The 26,806-nt window shown below is 38.3% G+C and overlaps 1 protein-coding gene and 1 long non-coding RNA gene across 5 annotated transcripts in view; one reads left to right on the forward strand and one right to left on the reverse strand.

Annotated features, from left to right (window-relative positions):
* Positions 1 to 227: 227 nt before the first annotated feature.
* Positions 228 to 26,806, reverse strand: part of LOC127580841 (ladinin-1-like) — a 100,607-nt gene continuing 74,028 nt past the window's right edge. For 2 of the 4 annotated variants that reach the window (XM_052034775.1, XM_052034778.1), the window contains 6 exons: positions 24,809 to 24,916; positions 23,308 to 23,348; positions 22,017 to 22,095; positions 21,055 to 21,192; positions 13,057 to 13,125; positions 10,977 to 11,127 (listed from right to left, as the gene is read on the reverse strand). In XM_052034775.1, the coding sequence (XP_051890735.1) occupies positions 10,996 to 11,127; positions 13,057 to 13,125; positions 21,055 to 21,192; positions 22,017 to 22,095; positions 23,308 to 23,348; positions 24,809 to 24,916 (567 nt within the window). In that variant the 3' untranslated portion in view covers positions 10,977 to 10,995. Of the gene's footprint in view, positions 613 to 2,878; positions 2,925 to 10,976; positions 11,128 to 13,056; positions 13,126 to 21,054; positions 21,193 to 22,016; positions 22,096 to 23,307; positions 23,349 to 24,808; positions 24,917 to 26,806 lie in introns of those variants that run through there. The other 2 variants (XM_052034776.1, XM_052034779.1) reach the window with 2 other exon arrangements.
* Positions 11,718 to 25,812, forward strand: LOC127580842 (uncharacterized). Its single transcript, XR_007957885.1, has 3 exons — positions 11,718 to 11,928; positions 19,636 to 19,748; positions 23,632 to 25,812. It is a non-coding gene; the product is annotated as an uncharacterized LOC127580842 (long non-coding RNA).

The following is a 26,806-nucleotide window of genomic DNA, read 5'->3' on the forward strand; positions in this document are numbered from 1 at the left end:
TATTTATTGCGCCATACTTTGTAACATTCCAGTAAGACCCCATAAATCCAGTTATGTTCCACTATGTAATGAATGGTGTAAATGACCCCAAGTTGTTAAAAAAAATTTGGAAATAATTTATGCTGAGAAATTACCTTAGGGAAATTTGTTCCTAGCTATTATTTATTGGTAAATTATGATGCTCACAAACTAAATACAAAGCAACACAATGTGAAGACTTGTTACCATTTAAACACTTTATTTTCAAGGAAAATAACTGAAATGGAACAAACATGACAGTGAATTCTCAACCATAAAAAAAAATGTAAAATTTAAAGCATCTTATTTTACAAAGTTTGAGCCTAATTTACTCCAGTAATGGTATTTGTTTAAATTGGAACTCAATTTTAATTAATTAATAAATTGCATATTTTTCTGTTACACAAGTTTTGAAAGTAGTTGAATCCCCTTTATTAAAATATCATTGTTTTACTGTGAAATAATTCCTTTTGAAGCTAGCTCCATTAATCAAGCTTGTGTTAAGAAGTTCATCGTCTTCAAGAGAATTATATATGCTGCTTCAGCTTGATTCCCGATCTGTAAAATTGACACTTTCATTTTGATGTGTTACTCCTAGTTTTTAAAAAAAAATTAAGAAAAAAGGTCAAAACATTGAAACAAGTACCTTTTAAAGACTAAAAATTGAACATTGGCAATTTTCTACTGCTGATAAATGTGTAAATAAATATGGAATGAGGTCGCTTTTAAAATGATGCAATCAGCACTTCATTTTAAAGTGACACACCTTATTAATAGATTTGTTTTCTTCCATTCTTTGTATGTGGAGTTACTGTGAACAAATATGCCTGGAATGTGTACTTTAGATGAAAATGTATTCTAAAGGAACCTGATTAAATCCGACAACCAACTAGAAGCAATCTGTTTGCAATGTGTTCCTCTTTAAGCTCCTGCAAAGTGTCCTGGAATATTTTTAACCATGTAAAAGTCCCATATTGCTGGTATCAGTGCTGTTACACAATAGCACACTATGCAATAGCAACAGGAAATGTATATGAACGCTCCAGATTAATGAGATAAATTGTGGGTTTATTATGCATCCTATGTATGGGTTCTTGGAAATGTTAGTAGGAAGTATCAAGACTGTATCCATCAGAGGCTCCATGTTTTGTATAAATTTTGGACACATTCCAAATCATAGCTTGAGAATGTCAGACAGTAACATGCACTTTTAGTGGGTTACTTTGGGAATTTTAAGAAAAGAGATTTTGTTATTGGGGTCTCCTTTCGAAAGTAAAGTTGCTTTAATTTCCATCCTAACTCGTTCTTGGTTTTCAACAACCAATTCTTCAAAGGAGAATATTTGCATCTCACTTTTGGCAAAACATCAGCATTAAGACAGTCAGTAGCCTTCACAATTTCTCCCAGCTGGATAGAGCTTTAAGATCTTTGCAATAGAACCCTACATTGTCCCCTGATGAGGTAAATACAATTCCGGGGGGGGGGGGGAGGGGAGGAATAGAGGAAGGAAAGCAAATAATAAACTGCCTCCTCCCAGAAATGTAAAAATGTTCTTTTTTTTAAAAAATAAGGTGAATTCCAGACATGAATTCTTTAATTTTTTTAACAAGTTGCTGCTAAAGGTTTTCAAATGCTTATCTGTGCCTTTTTATGTTAATTTCAAAAGTGACCAAGAAAATAGCCTTGTGTACATGCTGTGCACAGTTATCTCATGGGACTGATAAGTCCTGGTGCGAGTATGAAAGTAAACCCAAGCAATAACTTAAAAGTACAGAAATCCCACTTCATGCAATTTACACCATGCTGGTAAACAGTCTTATGTAAAACTCTGGTGCATAATTCTGGAGCTGGTAATCCACTGAAAATGGCACTTGGTGAAATTTCAATCATTAAAGTTCCATAATGTGGTACTATATCAAAAAAAAATAAACCCCCTCTTTTACTCCTGTATGTTATTGAATTTTTGGATTGTACTGAACAAAGCATATGTATTTGAGCTCATGAGCAATGAAAAGGGAACACTTTCTCATTTTTTGTTGCATGCTTGACATGATTGTATCAAGCACATTTTTGGTGCATGTTTATAAAAAGTTCCATCGCATCAAAAAAACATGAGTTGACAAGAGTATCCTTCACTTTATTTCTTCTAATTCTCCTTGCTTTGCTGATCAGTCATCACCATGGCTTCATCCAATGAGAATGCTTGATATACTGAAATTTTATTTTTAAATACTCTAAGAACAGCTGAGATTGTACAAACATACTTCACATAAGATTTGTTTACCAGCAGACATATGCATTATCTTCATTTTATTTGCCTTCACTAATTGCAAGCAAGATGTCTGATGTTCAGTTTGATAAAGTGGTGTGCCAGCTGAGAATTATTCATCAGCAAAAAAACTGCGCATTTCCAGAAATCAGAAATACTGGAAATATTCAGCAGATCTAGCAGCAACTGTTGTAACAGAGACAGAATGCATGTTTTGGGTCAATGACATTCATCAGAAGTGGGAATAATTCTCATTTTTCCCAGTTATGATGAAAGGTCATTGTTTCTTCTCAACAAGATCTGTTTACTTGATCTGTTATTTCCAGCATTTTCTGTTTTCTTTCAAAATTATTCATTGCAGTATTGTTAAAGTGTGAGTTTGCATTAAACAAGAGGCCATGGAACTAAAGGAAGAAACATTTGAGTACAAGGAGTACAGATCCTATATAAATAGTTAGTTCTTCATATCAAGCACGTGCATATACAGCATGTCCGCACAAGAAATCCCCAGACCAACATGTTAGCCACAAAGCTGCAGATAGTTGGAAGGTGAGGCAGGCCATATACATATGAAAGAGGCCTTTGTCTTACTTTGATCGTAGCTCTTTCTGAAAGAATGATGATCCTGCAACTTTTTCTAAATTCGCAAGAAACAGAGTTGAGTTAACTAGTTCGTGGAATACTTAACATCTTCATTCATACATAAATGTAAGTAGCAGACATTCTACTCCACAATAAAGTGCACCAATTTAACAGTTACAAATACATTGTTTTGATTTGAAGGGATGGGAAAAGCAAGCTCTTGTCTAGCACTGTTAACTGATGATGTTTTATAATGAAATGGATATTACTACTGTTCTTCAGACGATAGCATTCAAATTAGAGAGCAAATAATCCTTGGAATAGATCACTATGCTAAACATTGAGAATGAATAATTAGACTATTTAAATTTTTGGAAGACATCTGAAATTATCTGGTCTTATTCTCAAAATGAAAGATGGATTGTATTTTGTGGTGCAAAACAAAACTGGCATCTTATGCTAAAGTACACACTGTATTTACAGTTATAAAATCCTTATAACCAAAGCTTCTGTTATTGTAACACCCAGTATATAGCTGGAATGATGCATGGTATTATCCAGACATGTGTTGTTCCAGCTACATTCTCTGGGCATTTGGGGATTCTTAATGTTTTAAAGCAGCCACTTAATGTTTGATTGGAACCACCTGACCAATGGAGGTTCAATATTAATTTTATTGTATCAAGAGTGTTTTAACATGAGAGAGAAAAGCAGCATGTATTAGCTATCAGTTTTACAAAAAAGGTTCCTATGACCTGTTTCAAGTTATAACACAGGAACTGGAAGATTAAAATTGCCTCATTCAAATAAGTTATGCTGTTGTAGTGCAATGTTGTTCGAACAGATATGATAGAGTTGGGAGTCTGTCTAGTCATGTTTCATTTCTCACTCTCTACCTCTTGGTAAACATTCTCTATTACCAGTTTAAATGGAAATTACCCAAAGTGAACATATTTTTCACATTTTCATTCAGGGCATGCCATAAAAGTGGGAAAGTAAAATTAACAACTGATTGATTGAAAAGAGGTCCTAGTGTCAACAGTATTAGTCACTGATGTTGATATTACAACATCTTTTAAATTCATAAATCTCACAACCTTCTTTCCCACTGGTGATGTGAAGCAGGAAATGATTGGCAGCATTAAAACCTGCATGTACCAGAAACTTGAAACTTAAATTATACCACAAACCCTGTGTCCCCACCTTTTCCAAACAGACATTGGAACTGAAGAACTGGAACACAAGTGTAAATGAAAATTGGACAACATGGGGGTGCTTGTGTTAACTCAAACCACATCACTGAAAAATGTACATTTTCAGTATCTGTTTCACTTCTAAAATTATACCATTGTTAACTTGTTTCATAAAATGAAGGCAGTGTGGAGCTGGCAAATAAACATCATGGAAAAAATATAGTTAAGCTCCTGTTTTCACAGACTGAACTGAAAGTTCTGTTCATTGGAAGCTTCTCTCCCCACAAATGAAACCTGTGATGTTATTTTGCTTTATTACAAGCTCATCTCTTAACTTGCTGTTACTGAACCCACCATTCCCTGGGTTAGAGAAGTGTGGCAGTGGCTTTTGGGGCAATGGTGGAAGGATTTCTGATACCACTTTTGGAGAGAGAGTACTTTGGTAATGAGCATCTTTCTTGCCCTTTTCAGTTCCCACGTATCAACTTTGGGGCTTTTAAGGGATCTTGAGATATTGCCTTACAGTGACAGGCTAAACGGTGGTGGCAAGGATTCCATTCTGCAAACTGAACAATGCTGGGCAGGGATTGCCAGCTAATGTCTCACTGTGTAGTCTAATCACCAACATTTGAAGAGCCATCAACCCTATGTCCAAGTACAGCTCCACATATTGATCTAGCTGTACAGGGGACTGAATGGATGTGCATTTAATCATTTTATTTGCCTAAAGAGATTGGGTGAAATGATATAAATCGGCTTTAAAACATACCAGAAAGTGCATTTTAAAGCATATCTGAGGTAGTTATTTTCCATAGATCAGCTGGTGGGGGTATTTGCAGACATCTTTAACCTTTCCCTGCTTCAATTTGAGGTTCCCACCTGCTTTAAGACCACTATCATCCCAGTACCTAAGAAAAACAAGGTAATATGCCTTAATGACTACTGCCCAGTGGCTCTGACATCCACCATCATGAAGTACTTTGAGAGGCTGGTCATGACACACATTAACTCCAGCATCCTAGACAACTTTGACCCACCGCAATTCACCTACCATCAAAACAGGCCTACGACGGATGCCATCTCCCCGGCCCTACAATCATCTCTGGAGTATCTGGACAGTAAAAATGCCTACAATAGACTATTGTTTATTGACTATAGCTCCATATTCAATACTATAATTCCAAGCAAACTCATCACCAAACTCCAGGACCTGGAATTCAACACTTCCCTTTGCAACTGGATCCTTGACTTCCTGACCAACTGACTACAATCATTAAGGATAGGTAGCAACAACTCTGCAATTATTTTCAACACTGGTGCCCCACAAGGCTGCGTCCTCAGTCCCCTACTCTACTCCCTTTACACTCATGCATGCATAGCCAGATTGTGCTCTAACACCATCTATAAGTTTGCAGATGATACCACCGTAGTGTGCTGTATCTCAAAAAATGAGTCAGAGTACAGAAAGGAGATAGGGAGCTTAGTTACAGGGTGTCATGACAACAACCACTTCCCTCAATGTCAGCAAAACAAAAGAGCTGGTCATTGACTTCAGGAAGGGGGGCGGTGCAAATGCACCTGTCTACATCAACAGTGCTGAGGTCAAGAGGGTCGAGAGCTTCAAGTTCCTAGGAGTGAACATCACCAATAGCCTGTCCTGGTCCAATCACATAGATGCCATAGCCTAGAAAGCTCACCAGTGCCTCTACTTCCTCAGGAGGCTAAAGAAATTTGGCATGTCCCCTTTGACACTCACCAACTTTTATCAATGCACCATAGAAAGCATCCTAACTGGATGCATCACAGCTTGGTATGGTGACTGCTCTGCCCATGACTGCAAGAAACTGCAGAGAGTTGTGGACACAGCTCAGCACATCACGGAAACCAGCCTCCCCTCCATGGAATCTGTCTATACTCCTCACTGCCTTGGTAAAGCAGCCAGCATAATCAAAGACCCCACCCACCGGGATATTCCCTCTTCTCCCCTCTCCCATCAGACAGAAGATACAAAAGCCTGAAAGCACATACCACCAGGCTCGAGGGCAGGTTCTATCCTGCTGTTGCAAGACTATTAAATGGTTCCCTAGTACAATAAAATGGACTAATGACATCTCAATCTACCTCGTTATAACCTTGCACCTTATTGTCTACCTGCAATGCACTTTCTCTGCAGCTGTGACACTTTGCATTCTGTATTGTTTTACCCTGTACTACCTCAATGCACTGTGTAATGAATTGATCCAAATGAACTATGCAAGGCAAGTTTTTCCACTGTACCTTGGCACAAGTGACAATAATAAACCAATTCCAATAGATGATGGGATAATATTTTAGAATTGGGTTAATTATCACTGACTCGTATATTGTGTAATTTGTTGTTTTGCAACAGCAGTGCAGTGCAAAAACAAAATTACTATAAATTACAAAATAAATAGTGCAAAAAAAAGGAATAATGAGGTAGTGTTCATAGACTGTTTAGAAATCAAACCATTTAGAAGGCAGAGGGGAAGAAACTGTTTCTAAATTGAGTGTGAATGTGTGAGTATCTTTATAATCGCCAAGTGAGTTTACTCCCTGCATTTATACTTTTGTCATTTATTCTTCTTCAGCTATGGATGGTAAGCAAAGGCTTTGGCTACCAACTTTACCCACTGACGAGAGCTGCTGAGCAAACATCAAGGCAGATGTTGTTATTGTAACTGCCACCTCCTGCTCACTGACCTTCAAGTTAAAATTGTTGTGAAAACATTAACAGTTGGAAAGCTGCTTGCTAAAGCTATGCTTACAGAAACCAGCATGAGGAATTCATGGGGAAAAGTGTCTGGTACTAAAATGTTGATGGCTCAAGCAGGTGGAACTTTAATGCAGAGGACACCCAGAGGTACAAAATTATTCCTGATCCAGTGCAGAATCTACAAAAGTACACTGACTGCTTGTTGTACTCAATTCAGAAATTTAGTTTGACTGAATATCTAGTTTAGACCAGAATTTAAATTGTATTTGCTAAAGATTTGGTTCCACTGAAGATTGTTTTACTGGAACCTAGAATATTTTGAATTTTAATATACAAGCATTTTCTGGCTCGAATGCCAGAAAATCATCAAAAAAATAAAGCTGTTCTACCTTTTAATCAAAAACTAGTGTCTCCTGGAAAGATTGGAGATATTATAACCATATAGATTTCCAGGCAAATTAAACTAAATGTGTTAGCACTCTTATTAAGAGAAAATGAAGGAGTAGCAAGCAAGTACATTAAACATTTGTTCAATTGTTATCAGCAGAATGACGTAAATTCTATTGTTACTTTTCAGACTGTAGAAAAGATTTGTTTCTTTCTGCTAGGAATAAAAACATTACACTGCAATCATTAAAAGGTTAGATGGCTAAAAATGTTATTTTGGAGGAATAGTCATGTGCCCTTGTACATTCAACTACTTGCCGTGGGTTTTTGAATGGGGTCATTGGTAATGGCTATAGTCACAGGCTTTAATGTATTGATCACCTCATGGATATTGACAGTTATAACACAGGTGCTATTGGCATGCCTCATGGTTCCTTAAGGCACAATTTATATGAAGAAACAGCAAAGTTACATATGATGGCCAAACACAATGGCTCACAACAGATCAGCCAATTGTCCACAACATGCATTGCCAATGTGCACCATTATGGAAATATAATTGTGCAAAATAAACAAGGGTCATGGTCACTTCCACACCCACACTTTATTTCTAAATCCTGGCATTCAGCCAATGCAATTGCATTCATGTAGAATATGAAAAATTAATGCATATTGTCAGGAGAAATGAAATCATTGGAAATTGTCCTGAGGATAATAAAGTTTAAAGTTGGATGTGGCTCAATACCTTGCAGGAAAATTAGAAACACTTACCATTCATGTTTTGTACATTGTCTTTAGGGATGAATATTATAAGGTGAATAAGAGATAAGAAATTTCGGTTAACTAGCCACTTAAGTTCAATATTCCAGAGAATCCAAAACTTCTTGCTTTATCTCTGCTCAAAATCAAAATCTTTGAGGCAAGGTAATATCCCTATGAATCTTAAAACCTTTGCCTTGTTTCTCTACCACCAGTAATGTATGAAAAGAATTTCATTCAAAAAGCTTTCAATTCCCCTATCTGATTAATTCCTATAGATAGCTTCCAATTACAGTGGAGAAAAATAATGTTTGCAGAATGACAAGCTGGAACAGAATTTTGGAAGCACAGTTTAATTTATGCCACTATATTGTGTGTTTTGCATGTGCACTTTTCATATTGGAAAACACATCTTTTTTTCACTTCATTAATGTTTATCGGTTTAGGCATCTAAAATCTGCTCTCATCAATGAGCATACAAATTAAAACCTGAGAAATGTGCTGAGTGTTTTAACATATGGCATGCAACAATATTGATGCACTGATAGTTGAACACAGTTTCACTTTACAGGTATTGGATATATACATCTGAAAGCTATTCACACAACTTCGTGCATCAATATACAAAGTTCTGGTTTGATGTGTAGATTTGCTTTGGAATGTTCCATTTTGTGTCTCTGGAATGGGGGAGGAAACCAAAACACTTGGAGGAAACCTGCACAGTCACAGGGAAAATGTGCAAACTCTATACAGATGGCATGGGAGGTCAGTGGAGCTGTGAGGCAGCAGCTCTAATTGTGGCACAGTGCTGTTAGTAGAGGTGTTTTTGTGCAACTTAGGCCATGTATCCTATTGACCAAAGTATGCACACAGATCCAAATTAGTGGCCAGTTATATTGATGGTGAAACTATCAGCACTCTGTTATTATACCATTGAGCTACTTGTATCGCTTACACTTTTAAATGGGGAAATCCAGCAGTTCCTGATGTTGATTCCCTGTCCCCTGTAAGAAGTGCTGTTTTACAACCTTCTCCAAAATATCACCTAAAATCAATAAGTTGAAAATGTCAGGTATTTACAAACCAGTCTGCTGTACAATACCCTGAAAACGGTAAGCCTTGTGGAAGGAGGTGTAAGTGGGTTTTTAATGGTATACTATCATCATCATTGCTTTGCAAATCATATGACCTTAAAGAATTTTGTACATGGATTATACTTTTTTTATTTGAATAGTTTGACATTTCTGCTTCCTCCACAATTTTATACATTTGTTCCAATCACCATTTTGAAATGTAATAGGTTTATTAAATTTGCTAATAATCAGAACACTTAATTTTCCTGATTCTTTTTTTTGTAACCATAAGTATTCTTCAATGTGCTTGGTTGCTCAGCTGAGAATGTATTTGGCTGCTCATGCTAAGACTGCCAAACAGGTTGACACCTGACACCAAATGATGTCAGAAAAATGCAAGTTCATGCATAAAGGTTGCTAGATCACGGTGGGAAGTTTTTTTTCCCCCACAGTCAGTGATTAGCATTGTGACTTCACCACTGAGACCAAATCCAGGCTAGTGAGTCAGCTTGTCTAAAGGATAGAAATCTTGTGCATGTTTTGTTTTCTTGGGATACATTTTACTGTAACCTTCAGAAAGGGAAGTCCAAGGAAGTGACAATAGGGAAATAAATTATTTGTGCTTCTTGTTCAAGTTTTGTTGGTCCTAATCAATAGTTGGGTCAGAGTGAAGGATCAGTGGGAAGGTGGACAAGACCTAGGATCAGTTGAGGTCTTAATGAATTGAAAGCAGTCCATAACATCTACTCCTGCTTCTATTTATTTTGTCATGTTTTGAAATGATTAATATGGAATTGAGGTACAATTAACCAAGCATTTGGCACAACAGATTTGTGCTTAATTACCAAAGAGCAAATATCAATATTATTCTCATGAGCCTTCACATTGCATATTTATTTGCAGAGATGAGTCGATGGGGGGGGGGGGGGGGAAGAGAAGCCTTGCTCATTGGAAATAGCTTACACTGTTACTACTTGTTACCATTTAATCACACATGAAGCATCCACCCATGTAATGTCATGTACGCTTTGAAGTTGAGCCAAGCAGTATGCATTCCCATGGAGTCAGATTTAGGCAGAAGGTGATCAGGCTAAGGTCCTCCCAAGCCTCAGGATATGTGCTGTGCTGCTGTGGAAAAGATGTATAATTGCAGAAGCAGTTGGTTCCCTTTCCAAAAAAATTGGAAAGTATGCCATAGATCATAAAAGCAAGTAGCCTGCATTTTGTAAAGAATATAGTTTTGACAAATGCTTGCTATCGGATAGAAGTGGAAAAGGTCTCTTGCCTGACAATATCATTCTACCTGAGTGGGCAGGACCACACACTTGAACTCCAGGAATCAGTCAAAGTGGGGCCAGGGTCCCACTCAGTGTGAATGTCTTTTCCACTAGAATCACTGAAGCAATAAAACATTAATTTCAATGTACTTGGGAAGCTGAGTTTGAACTATTACTGTAGATTAATACAGTTTTTAATGTAAATTTTTAAATGAAGATTCAGAGCCCATATGGAATGGCTGTGATCTCCCTCTAAAATCCAACCCACTGGAACCAAAGTTTAGGTGCAGAATACAATAGTCATTATAATGCCACTACCACCAAGGTAGGTGACACTGGGAAAGAACTGCATTCACAAAAACAGAAATACTGGAAGAACTCCACTAGTCAAGTAGCATCTGTGGCAAGAGAAAACCAATCAACATTTGCCTGTACAGATGGGGATATGCTCCTTCGGGTAATCACCAGAGTGGGTTCTTTCCAGAGTTTGATTTAAAACATGACATAAGAGTTGAAATTACAACTAAAAGTTAAAGCTGTGCAAGGATATCCAAATACAAGTTAAATGGGTGCATAATATTTTGTAGTATCAAATCTTCTGTAGCTTTTTGAAATAATGCTTTATATTTTATTTTTGGTATTTTGCTCACTTAATACATTTTTGAAGAGTTCTGGGTTGACTTCCATCCTGGAAGAGTCAGACCTAAAAATTGTCATGGGTTTCCTGGTGAATTAAAGCCACTGTTGGCAGTTTGCTCAAGCAAGTTATGAGCATCTCAGCCTCACACAGTCTTGTACCTGATGTATCTGACATCCACCCCATTGCTGCCTCACCCTGAGATGTAAAGGAAACCACAATGATTCACAAGTAGCAAGTTATGTACAACATTTCACAATTACCACAAATTGGCCTCAACAGAGTTGCGTGCTACTTACTATATTCTGCCAATACAGCAATCACACCTTTATTCTCCTTAAACTATCCTCTGTTTTGGAGACCAATTTTATTAAACTATCTGATCGTTTATATTTGGCAGTCATAGAAAGCAGCATGGTACGGATAGAACTTAAATTTTTGTGAATTAAATCCACAGAACATGATTAAGCATTGATATCATAATATCTTCCTTCAATTAACAAGTTCTTAATGTCTAAGACAAGCAAATGCTTCAACAGGAATGTATTACAAAGTTTAGATGTGACACAAGTGAATGACTTCTAATCTACCCCCATGTGTTCTGTGTAACACCAGCTGCTCACAAGCCTTAGCATGCTCATGAATTGGTGCATTTGTGTTTGATCTGGGCTCTCAGCTGTTTGTGCTTGTTATTGTGAGATTGTAAGCAGAAGGGAGTTGCTAATGACATGTAGCCAATTTTGTGCCCAGACCTTGACACTGAGCACTAATCATTTGGATCTATTTTTACATGTGGATGTAGTTTCTACAGAAAGTAAATATGTATGGTAGAAAAATAGTGCCACTGCTTATATCCTCCAGAAATACTGAAGCTAGAAAAAGGAACAACTTAAACTTGCACATCCCCACTCTGTCCCAACCTAATCACCAATGAATTGCATTTGGTTGCTTTGCTTTTGTATCTGCAGCAATTTGAAACATAGCATAATTCTACAAACAGTAAGTAATTGGTTAGAGGCATTGCCTGTGGGAACTTTAAAGACTGTGATAATTTCTTTCTACCATTTCAGTTTTAAACTTGTGTAGATATCTGTCCAAATCATTGAAGACTGGATTAATGTAGAGATCATACTGACAGCTTTCAATTTTTCCATTTAACTTTACTGAGTTTTAACTATAAATGGTAACTGTTGTGCTAGTTTTTATTTGTTCTATCTGAAGATTTTAAACTGTTTTAACGTCATGCTCTTATTGGAAACAACTAGTTTTATATCTATTCTGCTCCGCCATTAATTATTTCTCTAACAAGCCTTGTACAAGACTTTCTGATCAAACACCTGCAGAAAATCTATTTACAAAATATCTGCATAATACTGTTATCTTTTCATGCACTCATGGCTTTAAGTATCACCACTAAATACTCTAAATAACTACACTGCAGTAAATCTATGCTGATCCAATGATCTTTAAAATTATCTTGTTATAATCCAGTTTAACTGTTCTATAGATATCCTGCATATGCATTTCATTGAATGAAAGTATTATAATATCAATTCTCCAAATCTAATTTGAAATTCTGCATATTTAAGGAGAATTGGGAAAACTTGACATGGGGCCCAGTTGTATTCTCTCGAGTGTATTTCATTACATCAGACTGCATATTTTCTGTTTCTGAGAATCAATTTCTCTTTTACACTTATCCCTTTCATACGTATATTCTCCAGCCTACACTTCTCTCTTCCAACAATGTTTTTAAAAGAAAAACTCGCTAAGCATTCACTCAATATTTTCCACACATCTTACACAGTAAACAACTTGTGAAATGCAGGAACAAGTTTAATTATGTCACGCTTCTCATCAACAATCCTTCTTTTGAACTATTTAACATACAATGGATGGTTTGAAGTACTTTTCCTGGGAGTAAATCAATTTACTAAGGAAAGCACTGGAGACCAAATTATTTTGTGCACTGCCTTGTCAATAACTGCAGGCCAAAGAATATTGACTAATGATTTAAATATCAAGATGTAATGAAGTAGAAGTCTTTTACCATTATTTCAACACAATGAATATCTGAAATTTAGTTGCATGTGGTACTTTCATAGAATTTCATTTCAATTTCATTACCTTTTCTACAGAATCAGCTTTGTTCTCCCATAGGTTCCGTTTACTGGCTACATCCCCTGGTCTGATATCCTAAAAGCAAAAATAACACACTTTAATCTTCTGGTACCAGTACACAAAGACATCCATACTTTGGAGTTGTATTGTGAGAACAAAGTACAAATTAATCATTGTTAATAAATTAATTAGAAACTATATTCTACATTTACTGCATCTGTGGAAAGAGAAGCAGAGTTGTCATTTCAAGTCAGAGACCCTTCATCAGAACTGAAGGCAAAATAAGCTTTTAAAGCTGCAGAGTTATAAGCCTCAAGCTGCTTTTATCTCCTTTTCAGTTCTGACAAAGGGTCTCTGACTTGAAACATTGGCTCTTTCTCTCCTCACAGATGTGGCCTGACCTGCTGTTTATCTCCAGTGTTTTCTGTTTTTGTTTTAGATTTTCCAGCATCTGCAGTTTTTTGGTTTTTTTCCTTATTTTCTGTGTTGCCTTTGAAATTGTTCCAAAGGATTTACCAGGCAAAAATTTGTGGCTGCAAGCAGATGTTTATTTTTGTTGCTCCAGAGTCTAATTATTTTTTCTTTCTTTAAAGATGTGCATTGGCTGAAACAAATTTGACTTGAAATAAGAGCTTCATGTTGCTCTCAAATAGATCAGGACACTTCCCACCATCTTGTTATGAATATTGTCTTGAACTTCAATTACATAGTGCTTACTTTTAACATTATGCAACTGAATTTGTTACTCCAGACTGGGGCATAACAACCATTCCTGGTCATGTCTGTCTACTTCCAGATCACAATTTCTGGTGCAATGCCCCTTTTGGAATACTGCAGGGAAACTTGGCTATATTGTCCTGGGGCTATCCACTGTTGGGAACTAAAATCCCTTACAGCTACATAAACTTCACCACCCTATTCCTGATGAATCTTAATAGATAAACCCATCAAAATGTAGGAGTTGCAGTTGTCAGTCGGGCATGTGGTAGGTTAAGGAGATTGATTACAAATAATATTCCCTGCCCTCCTGAAAGAAATGGAATCCAACATGGAGTAATTCAGCCACCAATCTGGAATTTACTGGAAAACTGGACTTGTAGAGAAGCTTTCACATTGTAGTCTCTATTGGGATTATTTTTGGAGTGTGATGAGATAAAATAGACTGTGTTACAAGAAGCCTTTGTTTAATTTAGTTATTAAGTGTGAGACTGTCAAATGTTCCTATGAGTGATCACACAAATGGCTTTAACCATCATTCCACTTCTGAAACTTTGCTTCAGTTACAGTTCATGCTCTTTGCTTTGCATGAAGTAGTTTTCCAATGATGCAGATTTGTGTCAGACTGCGTAATGTAACTAACTTACTGCAATATCATTCTTCACTTCAATGAGCAAACAGTGATTTTATGGTTTTGGTGAATGTTGTGTGAGGAAGATTATGCACAGATGTCTCAACATCTGTTTAGTTTATCATAATTATTGCTATACCAAAATTTCCACCACAGTAAAAATGGGCAGTTCATGTCTGTTTGCACACATATGCACTGAAGCTTCCAGTTATCAGATATCCTTTTAACTCTTTTTCATTCCTTATCACAGCACAGGAACAAGTGCTTCAGGCCACTGTCTACATAGACTATAAAGATCCTATCTACAATAATCCCACTTTTTCTCACATTCCCATAAATTACCCCCAATTCTCTTGCCACCTACCTGCACTGGGGACAATAACCTACCAAACAGCATGTCTGTGGCATGTATGGGGAAACCAGAGCACCTGGAAGAAACCATGTAGTCACCCAAGGTCAGGATTGAACTTGGGTCTCCAGAACTGTGACGTAGCAGCGCTAATTGCTGTGTCATCCTTCATATTCTAAATCTATGGGTGGAAATTATCCTGGTCACTAGCAAAAATTAAGAAATGGGGTATTTACTGATTTACAAGCCACCCAGTTAATAATAATTTATTGTTGTCCATAATGTGGGGGGGGAAAAAATCACTTGCTCTGACTCAAAGTAACACTAAGGGGAGCAGAACTACAACAACCACAGATGTCACATGTGACTTATTACAACTAATATGTTGATTAGAAATGATATTGTGATGGCAATCTTGAATCCAAGTGAGAAGTACCAAAACATTTACACTGACATCTCAGTGTAGTATTCACTAGTGGCAGTGCCAGCCTCAACATTCCTTTGCACAGACCCAAGAGTATACGTACAGTGCTCTGTAGTTAAACATTGCCTTAACCTGAACTAGAGCAATACCGTTTCTGTTTTGGTGTCTTGGTGCCTGTCAGGAAATTTGATACCAGTTTTTTTTCTCTCCTGTGTAATTCTCATTCAGTTAATGGAAATAGTGGTATAACATGCAAAATTCATCTCCAGTGAGATTAACCTCACTGGGCTGAAAAACAATAGTTCTTAGTTACTCAAGAATAACCAGGTTTTGCTAAGCCCACTTCCACTGAAACCATGTTTTATAGAGGGCTGACACTCAAACTGCTTTCTTTGTCTTCACTGAGATCTGTGACTCCCTACTATCTCAAATATAGACTCATGTAGCTTGACTGCTTTATCTGTGGAACTCAAAGTCATGTTCACCTCCGTTCCGAATCATTCCAGCTGCTGCTGATCTCTTCCACATCTCACTGCTGCATTAGGAAAGTCACCCAAAATCCATACTTAAGGCAGAAAGGACTCCATCTATTTTTTCCTTCAGGCCACAAGAGCAAATGGTGTGGACATAAGAATTTGCCTACATCTCCCTGAAGTGCAAACATTCTTAGACTGTATCAATATCCTTACAACTTTGCCCCTGGCAGTCTACAGGATTTCTGTGGCCCACCTGCACAAAGAACATGCTTCCTGCAGGCAACTGTTCTTCACTAATTTGTCCAGGTGACCCTGACACTCAGAGCACTCCCCCACTCTTTTTTAAATTTTTTAAAAAAATTTTTAAAGTTTTAAATGTTATTTACAGCGTGGTAACAGGCCCTTCTGGCCCAACGAGTCCACACCGCCCATTTTCAAACCCAAATTAACCTACCCATACGTCTTTGTAATGTGGGAGGAAACCGGAGCACCCGGAGGAAACCCACGCAGACACGGGAGAACGTACAAGCTCCTTACAGACAGCGACGGGAATCGAACCCCGATTGCTGGCGCTGTAATAGCGTCGCGCTAACCGCAATGCTACCGTGCCAACATTACCACATTCCTTCAATTGCAATACTTTCTGTATCTGGAAAAAGTGTAGTTTACGCAAAGCTATTGTGATAAGTTCATTTAGAAGCTGAGTGCAGAGATCACGCCCATAGAGTTGAATGCCAGAAGCTGTAAGAACTTGTAATAGATCAATAGAAAATGCTGTGCTCAAACTGATACCTGGGAAACCTGATGCTGCAGCTCAGTGAACATTGCATAAATATTGACATTTTCAAATGCATCTTCCACAATGGTAAATTGGTTTATTATTGTCACATGTACCAAGGTACAGTGAAAAGCTATAACAAAATGCAGAATATAGTGCTACGGTTAGAGACAGTGCAGTGCAAGTGGACAATAACTCTGTACTAACTCAATGTAACTGCACTGTGTAATGAATTGACCTGTGTGAACAGTTTGTAAGACAAGCTTTTCACTGTACCTCAGTACAAGTGACAATAATATACCAATACCAATAAAATGCAAGGGCATGACAAGATGGATTGAGAGGTCAAGAGTCCATCTTATCATGCAAGAGGTTCATTTAACAATCTTATAACATCGGGACAGAAGCCGATAACAGTGGGATAATAGTTCTGATGTGGTGCTGTAGAAACATAATAAAGCAATTGCTGTCTTTCAGATGAAATCTGCTCTCCCAGGAGGGCCAAAAAGATCCCATGACAAAGGGTCTCCAACCTGAAACATTAACAGTTTCTCTTACCACAGATGTGGCCTGACATGAATATTTCCAGCATTTTCTGGTTTTTTTTGTTTTCACAATCTGCAGTCTTTTTTTTTACTGATGACCCCGTGACATTGCCTTTCTCCTATGGGCACTACTTTTCTCAACGAAATTAAATAAAATCCATTTGCCTAGAATCTCACTGGTTTGTGTAAAAGCTGTTGCAGTGTGGCTTGTCGGTCAATATGGAGTTTGTGAGCCTGATGCCAGGAATCTCGATGGTATAGGAGACCCAAGTGTTTGTCTATGGAATAGATCTAATCCACGGTATGCCCTTTGGTTTCTGTACTCAGCCGGTGCAGAACAAGCAAAATAAGATGGGGAAGCTGTTGGGCAGGACCTGGTTTGTGCCTGTAAAGTCTTGGAGTGGGGTAGGAAGGGTAGGTGGGAGACTAGGTACAGGGTGAGTTCTTGGTGGTGGTGGCAGAGGGGTTAGGGCTGTGAGTATCAATCAGAGTGCAGGGATCAAAGTTGGGGGCCTATGCAGATCAGGCAAGAAGGAGTCAGTTTGTTTGGATTACCAGGTCAGTTTGTGTATGGTGGTCCAATCAGGAGATCAGTCAGCAGAGTGGTTCTGTAACTGTCATGAACTTGTGGGGGTGGATGGTGACCCACGAATGAAAACAGGGGAGGTAACTTACATGGTCCTTCCCAAGTAGTGTTCCAAGTGGAGTTTAATCCAGACAAATGTGAGGTGATGCATTTTGGGAGGGAAAATGTAAGAGGAAAGTACTCACTAAAGGGCAGAACCCATAGCATTGATATAGAGGGATGTTGGAGTGCAAGTCCATAACTCCCTGAAAGCCACAACACAAGCCGATAAGGTGGTAAAGAAGGTGTACAACATGCTTGCCTTCATCTGTCAGAATAATAAAAGCTGGCAGGTCATAATGCAGCTGTATAAACTTTTGCTTTGGTCACATTTGGAGTGTTGTGTGCACTTCTAGTCACCACATTATGGGAAAGATGTGGAAGTTTTGGAGAGGGTGCAGAAGAGGTTCACTAGGATGTTGCCTGGATTGGAGAGTATTAGCCATAAAGAGAGGATGGACAAACTTGGATTGTTTTCACTGGAGGCTGAGCGATAACCTGATCGAAACTTACTTAAAATTGAGAGGCATAGATTGGGTAGTTGGCTTTCTAAAGTTTAACAAAGATGTGTAAGGCAATTTTTTTTTTACAGTGTGGTAGGTGCCTGGATGCTGCCAGGGGAGGTGGTAGAAGCAGATACAACAGATCTTTAAGAGGCATTTAGACAGAAACATGAAGAGCAGGTAATTGAGGGATACAGACCATGTGCAGACATATGATTCATTAGATTGGCATCCTATTCAGTGCAGACATGGTGGGCTGAAGGGTCTGTTCACTTGCTGTACTGTTCTATGTTCTAAGTGCAGATGAACTTGCTTGGGAAGTTCTTTAAAGTCTTGTAGAAATACGCCTTCCAAAAACATTGAAATAGTAGGTCACTCCTCAATGGAATGGGCCTCTTAAATGCCATTGAAAGCCTTTGAATTGATATTCAGACTTCCTTTACGAGCCACTGGACACCACTACAAACATTTGGCATCCTTTGCATTAGCAAGTTGAACACAAACCAAAAAATCCCAGATTTCATGCATCTGGTGCAAGACCCCCTATTTTCATTACAATTTCAAAGAAAAATAATTTGTTATTGGGTAACACAAAGCTATGATGCCACACAATGTAGTCTCTAGGCAGTTGATATTAGCTGCTTTTGGCAGAATCTACTGTTTGACTCCAAATGACAACTCTTCAAAAGTGTGTAATTTGCTATTTAGTAGTTAGTGATTTCTTAAATACACAAATGGTGAGAGAAATGCAAGTCTTCAATTTCCCTGATAGCATTAAGCCAAAATCTAATGGCAAATCAATGCTGTCACCTCCATGCTCAACGTAAAAGGGTAAAATGTCAGCTCCTCTTGGTATGCTCATGAAGTTGCTCTCAACATCTCTGCATCCTCTACAAAAGCCTATTATGTAGGCTATCCCATGAGCTGCAATCATTTTCCTTTTTTACTAAACATAAGTAGCAAAGTCAATGTTTTGAACAGACACCCCAAATGTGTTCTATATTTGGTCCTGATTTCACCCCACACACATGACCTGCCAATCAGAGTACAGCATGTTGCCTGAGCAAACTTTACAACTCTTCCCCCAAGTGGCTTGCTATTAAGTTGCAGCCCAAACAAGGGAAAAGCCAATTTATACTCGGCTATATTTCCCATAATAATAATACATATTACTTTAAATATCCTGCAAGGAGCCTGAGGCAGTCAGGTGTGTATCTGCAAAAATAACATAACCATAGCAACTTATTCACAGACTATGTAAATTGATTCCCTTTTTATTATGTGGGATTCTTAAGGCTTTACTGCTCCAATTGGAGCTCTCCCTCCACAATTCTAATTATAATAATGATACAAAAATTTATGTAAATACTATACATTCTAAATAAATACATGAGGGCGAAGTGAATAGTGGGTTATGTTACTAGGCTGGATAACGTAGAACCAGAAGAAGAATCATGGGTCATCAATCTGTTTGGCTGAATAGAAAGATTCAGTGCTGTAATTTTGAAGTAATTCCTGATGTTCTATTCTTTCATAGCCTTGGTGCTCCCTATCTGTGGAACCCTCTTCAACCCTACAAGACGTCTGAGTGGCACTGACATGAAAGAACAATCAATTTGGATCGCAAAGGGATATTTACTGATAAAGGAGGTAATGACCAACAGAATTACAACATGAGAACTGTAAATAACACTATTGTCAAAAAGGGAGAGAAGGTAGGAAGGGAGAGAAGGTAAGAAGGGAGGAGAGGGGAGAGTCGTGCTTCATTTATATACTGCCTTGGTCAAATCCTATCTGGAATAACACTGTATTCTGTTTGCATGCTATGTCAAAAGATGGATATGTTGGCCTTGGATTGCAGCACAGATTCACCAGAATGCTATCGACAAGTGAAGGGTTAGATTCTGAGAACAGGTTGTTTGACTTGGCTTGTGTTTTCTTGGGTAGAGGGGACCTGATGTCCTGACTGAGGTAATTAAAATGTTAAGGGTTTAAGAGGCTAGACATGGAGAAACAACCACATTTGGTAAGAAGTTCAAGGACAAGGGAATATAATTTTAAACGTAGAGTTGGGCATTCAGGAAGCCCTTTATTGACATAAAAGCTGATAAAAGTTTGTAACTCCCTTCCTTGGTATGCACTGATTGATGGCACAATAAGGGCCTTTAAATTTGAGATGAATAAATGTGAGAGAGCCTAATTTATCAAGCTTTATAGAGAAGATGGGAAAATAGTCAAGATGTTGATATGCTATGATCAAAATGAGTATTGGTATAGCCCTTGACTGACAGAATGACTTTTTCATATTAATGCTCCATCACTTCTATTCTTTAAAATCCTGAAAACAAATTTCTGATCAAATTTTTACTCGCCCCTAATATCTTGGACTTTAGCTTGCCATTAATACTTTTCTATTTGGATGTTTTCATTATGTTAAAAAGGCTTCATAACACTAGCTCATGGACATTACAAAACATCAAAGGGAAATAAAATCAATTCTGTAAATTAATCCAATTCACTTCTGAGACTGGAATTTTGTACTGTTACTTGATAATTATAATTGACGATGACTGTAGGAGGGAGACTATTTCTGGCCAGATGGTTGCAGAAAGTTAGGGACAGCCCCACAGCTTAGTGGAGGAATCCTTTTTAAAAAAAAAATCAAGGTTGTAAGGCCAAAATATTGCTTGCAAACTCTTTCTCTCTTGCAGTTATAAAAGTCTGCTTTGCCCTATGCTGTTTTCCTGTGTGAAATACAAGTAGTAGCACATCTAATATTCAATCACATCTAATATACAATTGCATCTACTTCCAGGCAAATACAATGAAAACACATTCTTGTTCTTGGTATTTCTGTATCAATTCATTCCATTTTCAGTGTTACAACAGTCATTCCTGTTGCATGCAAATGTGTGAGTATATTTAGATGTAATTCCACGTAAAGTTCCCACTGTACCTTTCTGGTCATTAGAAATCGAGAACTGCCATTTTGTGCATCTTCCTTTTCAAACACACAGCGCTTGCTTGCAACACCTTCCAATGGCCGGGACAGATAATCTGAAAGGGATGGCTTTGACTTGATGCTATCACTTCTCTGTAGAGAAATATTAAATGAAACCCATTAGCATGCCTTAAGTTTGCACAGAACATTCTTGACAGATGTCAAATATCAACTTTTAGGCATAGTTAACCTTTGGTATAGGATGTTAGCACTTCATTTGAGGACCTCGGTGAGAAAATTGGTAGCCCAAGTTAAGAGGGGAGGTTTGCAGATCAGAAAGGAGTCTAAGTCTGAGATCATTAGGGCAAGCATCAGGCCCAATTCTTGGAAGTGTCGGGGTTGGGCTGGGAGGTTAATAGAGTGGTTGGGGTAAGGGATTGGAAAGGAATGGACTATTACATAGGGTAATACACAAAGTGCTGGAGGAACTCGGCAGATCAGGCTGAGCAATTTTTTGTGTATTACTCCAGATTCCAGCATCTGCAAAATTGTTTGTCTCTGTATTACACAAGGTAGTTGTGGTCGGGGTGGGGATGAGTCAGATCAACTATGGTCAAAGTCGGGGTGGATCAAGTCTGGCTGGGTGAGGAGACTGTTGGTCCAACAGAGGTTCACTGGTGAAGCAGGGCCTGGTGAAAGTTTGGTGGCCATTGTATGGGTAGAGAAAATACTAGAGCTACCTTCCTGGTATTCACCACACACTGTTGGACATCACTATGTTCTGCTGGTGAGTCAGCAGTTGTGAACCCAAAGGAAAATTGCATGAATTGTGCAGCCAAAGGTTTTCAATGTTCCTTCATATTGTGTTTGTCACTGAAATTGTGCACAAACCTATGCTACAAGACAATTCAATTTCAGGCATCAATTCCTCACACATTTTATGTAATTTACCTGATGGCACAAGTCTGTGTGCTCACCTCAATTGCCTTTGCATACTTCTCAAGTATACCATCAATCTTTCCTGAGGATGATCTGGCTGGGATCCTTAGACTGGCACTGTTAGGAGAGATCAGCATCAATAAATTAACCTCTCATTCATTATGGTTCATTATAAAGCATAAATAACCTGTTAATTCATTAATACCATTCCCAGATCATTTGACCAGATGCCATGAGCCTGTGTAGTTTGGAACAAATGGTGAGAATATCACACAGACATCCTCTTGAGTATATACCACAGTACAGCCATTTTGGTTGAGACTGACCTGACACTTGTTCAGGATGTACCCAGGAATGGTGATTTAGGAGTTTGGGGCATTTGATGAAAGTTACGAATCTGTGTGTATGATCTTGCTTTAGTATTGCTTGCCTGCTTTTTGGTATAGCTCCCACTTATTTAGTCCCTTGATGTTCATAAGGAACCCTTTGCAGGATTGACTGGGTGTGGTATACCAGGCCTAAATACAGAGTCAATGCCAAATGTTCCTTCTGAATGTATTCTTGGATTAGCACAATTGTGGAACCATTTCAGAGGACTGAGAGTCAATTGCATTGCAGTGGATCTGTGATCACAGATGGGCTAACATCCAACCTCTCTGAGAAACTCCCTCCGAATCAGTACTCTTCTGTAATTGCCAGCACCAAGTATAGCTCAATAATATCACCAAGCCCTGAAGTATGAAATCTCTGACTATAAAGCAGGTCAGGAACTGGGTATTTTGTGATAAGTGATTCACTACTAACTCCCCAAAGCCTTTCTCATTTACAAGGCATATCAATTTGTCATGGACCACTCTCCACTTATCAGGAGGAGTTTTGTCCTACAACACTCACTAAGCTCCAACATTCAACCCAATCCAAGACACAGAAATCTACTTGATTAGCACACAGTCTAACACAATGAACATTCACTCCCTCCACCATCAGGGCTCTGTGCTCTGCAGAACATGGAGGCTTCTTCAGAAGTGTCTCCCAAATCTTTTTATTTCTATCCTCGGGCAAGGGCAACCAGGTACTTGGGAATACCACTGCCAGCAGATTCCCTCCAAGTCCAACGCCATCTGAATTGAAAATATGTTGTTGGAACCAAATCCTGGAATTCTTTATTCAAAAACAATAGGTATATAGTCACCAGGAGGACTGTACTGTTCAAGGAAGTTGCTCACCAGCATTTCCACAAAAGCAGTTAATGATGGGCATTAAATGCCAGTCTTGCAGTAAAGTTTACATCCTGTGACAATGCAAAGAAAAATATTTAAGAACACTTGCCTCCTTTGGAATGGTTGGCTTTTCCCCTCTGGATTTGTAGCCTGAAAAAAAAGTCAGTGCATCAATTATACTCCTTCTACAATGTTGCCCCATTCTCTTCTCATCTTCTCATTTCCACCAAGAGCATGACAGTATCAAATGTGTTAGATTAATACCAAACAGCATATTTGAATCTGAAGTTGCTAACTCTGTTGGTCTTTTTGGATAGGTTGTAAACCACAATGCATAATAGGAAATATTAGTTTGAAAGGTCAATATATGGTGTGCTGGTTTGAAGGATTGATAATATGTGTGGTTCATTGGTAATGTTTGTGCACGATATAGGTTTACAAGGGAAGGTGAAAGGAAACATCTGTGGAAACTGCAGACATGATAAAAGTAAGTCATGATTGAGGAAGTGTGAATTCTGATGCTTTAAGATCAGACACACATCACCTGAAAGACTTCTCCATGCTGAGCCATCAGGAGCATCGGGGTGAGCAAAAGATGCCCACAAGCTAATCACTTTCATCCAAAACAATCCATGACCCTCTATGGCGAAGCACTACCTTCCCAAGGAGAATAAAAGGGGTATCTACAAGACAATAGCACATCTAAAGGAGGAAGATGGAGCATGGCAAACAGAACACTGTAGATGATGCCCACACGAAGGAAATTGGAAGCAGGAAGAGACACTGTATACCTCTTGCCTTTGAGTACTGATATGGTACTTTTCTGCAATGTTCAACAACACTCCAACTTAAAGAACTGGAATTTCTGCATCTTGTGTCAAAATTGGTCAAGAATCCCCAGTAAGACAGGATGGGGGTCCTCTATCTCAATTAAGTCATTCCATCAAAACTGGAAGAAATTTTCCCTCAGTGTTAAAGTTTGAAATGGAAAGTATCCATACAGAAGGAGAAAACAAATCGCTGACACCAGAGGAATTTTTGAAAGAATATTGGTTTTGCTCCTTCAGTAAGCAGCATGGTTCTTTTTTATGAATAATCTATTAGATTCATCTACAAATTCCAAAAATAACAGCATACTGTCTGAATTGGCAAATGGGGAATACTTTCAATAGGGCTTTGCAGGTTGCATGCAACTTGGTTAAATTCTTCAGGTAGTTTGGCAGCTATACTAAATTATATCTTGCTGTTAAATCATAAAAAAAGAACAAAAATTTAACACATTTCCCATAAGTGCAGCACTCAAATGACTGCTTTCTTTATTGTGCTTTATTTCCTAACATTAGGTTTATTGACCAAAGGAGTACCATCCTTTGTTTTAATTGCATTGTTTTGTTGATGTACATCAATAATATAAATCTTTTACAACTGATCCTTTATCTTCTAATGTTTATTTCTGGTGGAGTAGATATGTATAATGTGGTAGATTTGCTCCACTCACATGTAGAGATTTTTAAGTCTGAGAAGCATGACTTTGCCAGAGCTGGTATCAGCAACAATCAAAACCTAGCTGATCGTATCACTATAAGAGCAACAGTTTTGGTCCCACTCACTCTGAATGATGTAGCTCTTGGAGAGAAGCGACGGAAGGGACTGTTGTTTGAACTGGAATGATCAGGGATATTTTCCTTTTTCTCCTGTTGTACTCCGCATTTTTCATCCTGAAATGATATTTTAACAACTATTAAAATTGGTACGTTCTTTCCCAATTATTCAATAATCTACCTATTACACCTGGGCAACATTCCAAGTGGAAATAACGTCATTCAATTTAGCCGGATCTGGACCTGTTACATGCCCAGGGTCAGCATTCTTTCCAATAGATTCTTGACTTGGATGAGGGTGGGTATTGGAGAGAGAGGGGGGTGGAGAGTAGTTGAAATTTATCTATTGCCATGGAATGTAAAAGCTTACTGAAGCTTTGAGTATGCTGTAACTCTTGGTGATCCCTTAAAGTCTACAAACATTCAGTCTGGTTCTTTGTCAGCAGAGTTCATATTTTTAAAAACTGCCAAGATAAAATTCCTTTTGTTTCTGATGGGGGCAGTGCAGTGGCCATATGTCTAAATAGAAATGTTGATGAAGTAGATGATTTCTTCATTGAGAAGTCAAAAGAAATCTGAAAGAATTTGCCTTTTTATATTGTGCATTATCATATCTTTTCCTCTCTCAAAGCATTTTAAAAACAGTAAAACTTTAATCCAGCACCCATAAGACTTCAGTGCTAGATAGGTACATTTCCCAAATTATTGGATATTACTCCTATTGATATCCCAACATGCTCTTAATTCAAGATGTTATACAGTAGTGTAAATTTTTCTGTTAACCAGGTATGTTTAAATGGAGCATAGGGAAACAGGGCCTGTGGGTTTAAACAGGAGTGTGGGAATAGGGCCTGATGAACCAGATGCCAAACTATCAAGGTTCCTGGACAATCTGATAGTGGATTGTTGGAGTTTTACTGTAGAATGTTTTTTTGAAATGCATTCATTGTTATTATGTAAGTAAGAGTTACAATGATTAACAGAAACAATAAAGCTAATAGCAACTAAAAGTCTAGAAATTCTTCTGCACTCTCTCATGTTAAAATTGCAATGGTGATCTCTCAAATGTTGTTTTTAGAAGTTCTTTGAAGAATGAAAGTTGGTAGCATCCATTCCAAAACGGTGCTAACAAGCTACTTTGTGTACCATTCTGCTTCAGGAGCAGTGAGTGTTCGGGGTGGAGTTTGCCACCCTAGTAGCACCTATCCACACCACACTTACCTCAGGAAGAAGCCCTTAAAGGGGCACACAATATTACAATGAGCACTCCTTTTTATTTACTGGGGAGTATTGGCAAGGTGTGGTCGCAGACTACAATGATGAGAGGAGAGGTGGCAGAATCATAAAATCTAGAACATTACAGCACAGGAACAGGTCCTTCAGCACAACATCATGGGCTGAACTAATGATGTCTAATTGAACTAATTCCCTTCTGCCTGCATATATCCTTTCATTCTCTGCATACTCACATGCCTATCTAAGACAGCACATTCCAAGCACCCACAACTCTGTAAAACAAAACTTCGCCCCACACATCTCTGAACTTCCCCCTTTCATTTTAAATGCATGCCCTCTAATGTTTGATGTTTGGACCCTGGGGGGAAAAGATCCCAGCTGTCTATCTATGTCTCTCAAAGTTTTATAAACTTCTATCAGATTCCCCCCCACTCCCCTCCCCTCCTCAACCTCTGCCAATACAGAGAAAACAACCCTAGTTTGTCCAAGCTCTCCTTGTAGCACATGCCCTCTAATCCAGGCAACATCCTGATAAACATTCTCTGGACTCTCTCCAAAGCCTCCACATCCTTCCTATAATAGGGTGACCAGAATTGAATGTAATACTCCAGATGTGGCCCAACAGCTTTCTGAAGAACCATGTGCATATAAAGCTGCTTTCTTGTACAAAGGGAGCCCACAGCAGGATGTGACCAGGAAGGTGTGTGTTAAGGGCAGGAGTTTCCTTTATGAGTGCCTGCACCCTTTGAAGTTGTGCAATGCCTCTTTTAA

Source organism: Pristis pectinata, chromosome 20, assembly GCF_009764475.1.
Source record: "Pristis pectinata isolate sPriPec2 chromosome 20, sPriPec2.1.pri, whole genome shotgun sequence".
NCBI lineage: Eukaryota > Metazoa > Chordata > Chondrichthyes > Rhinopristiformes > Pristidae > Pristis > Pristis pectinata.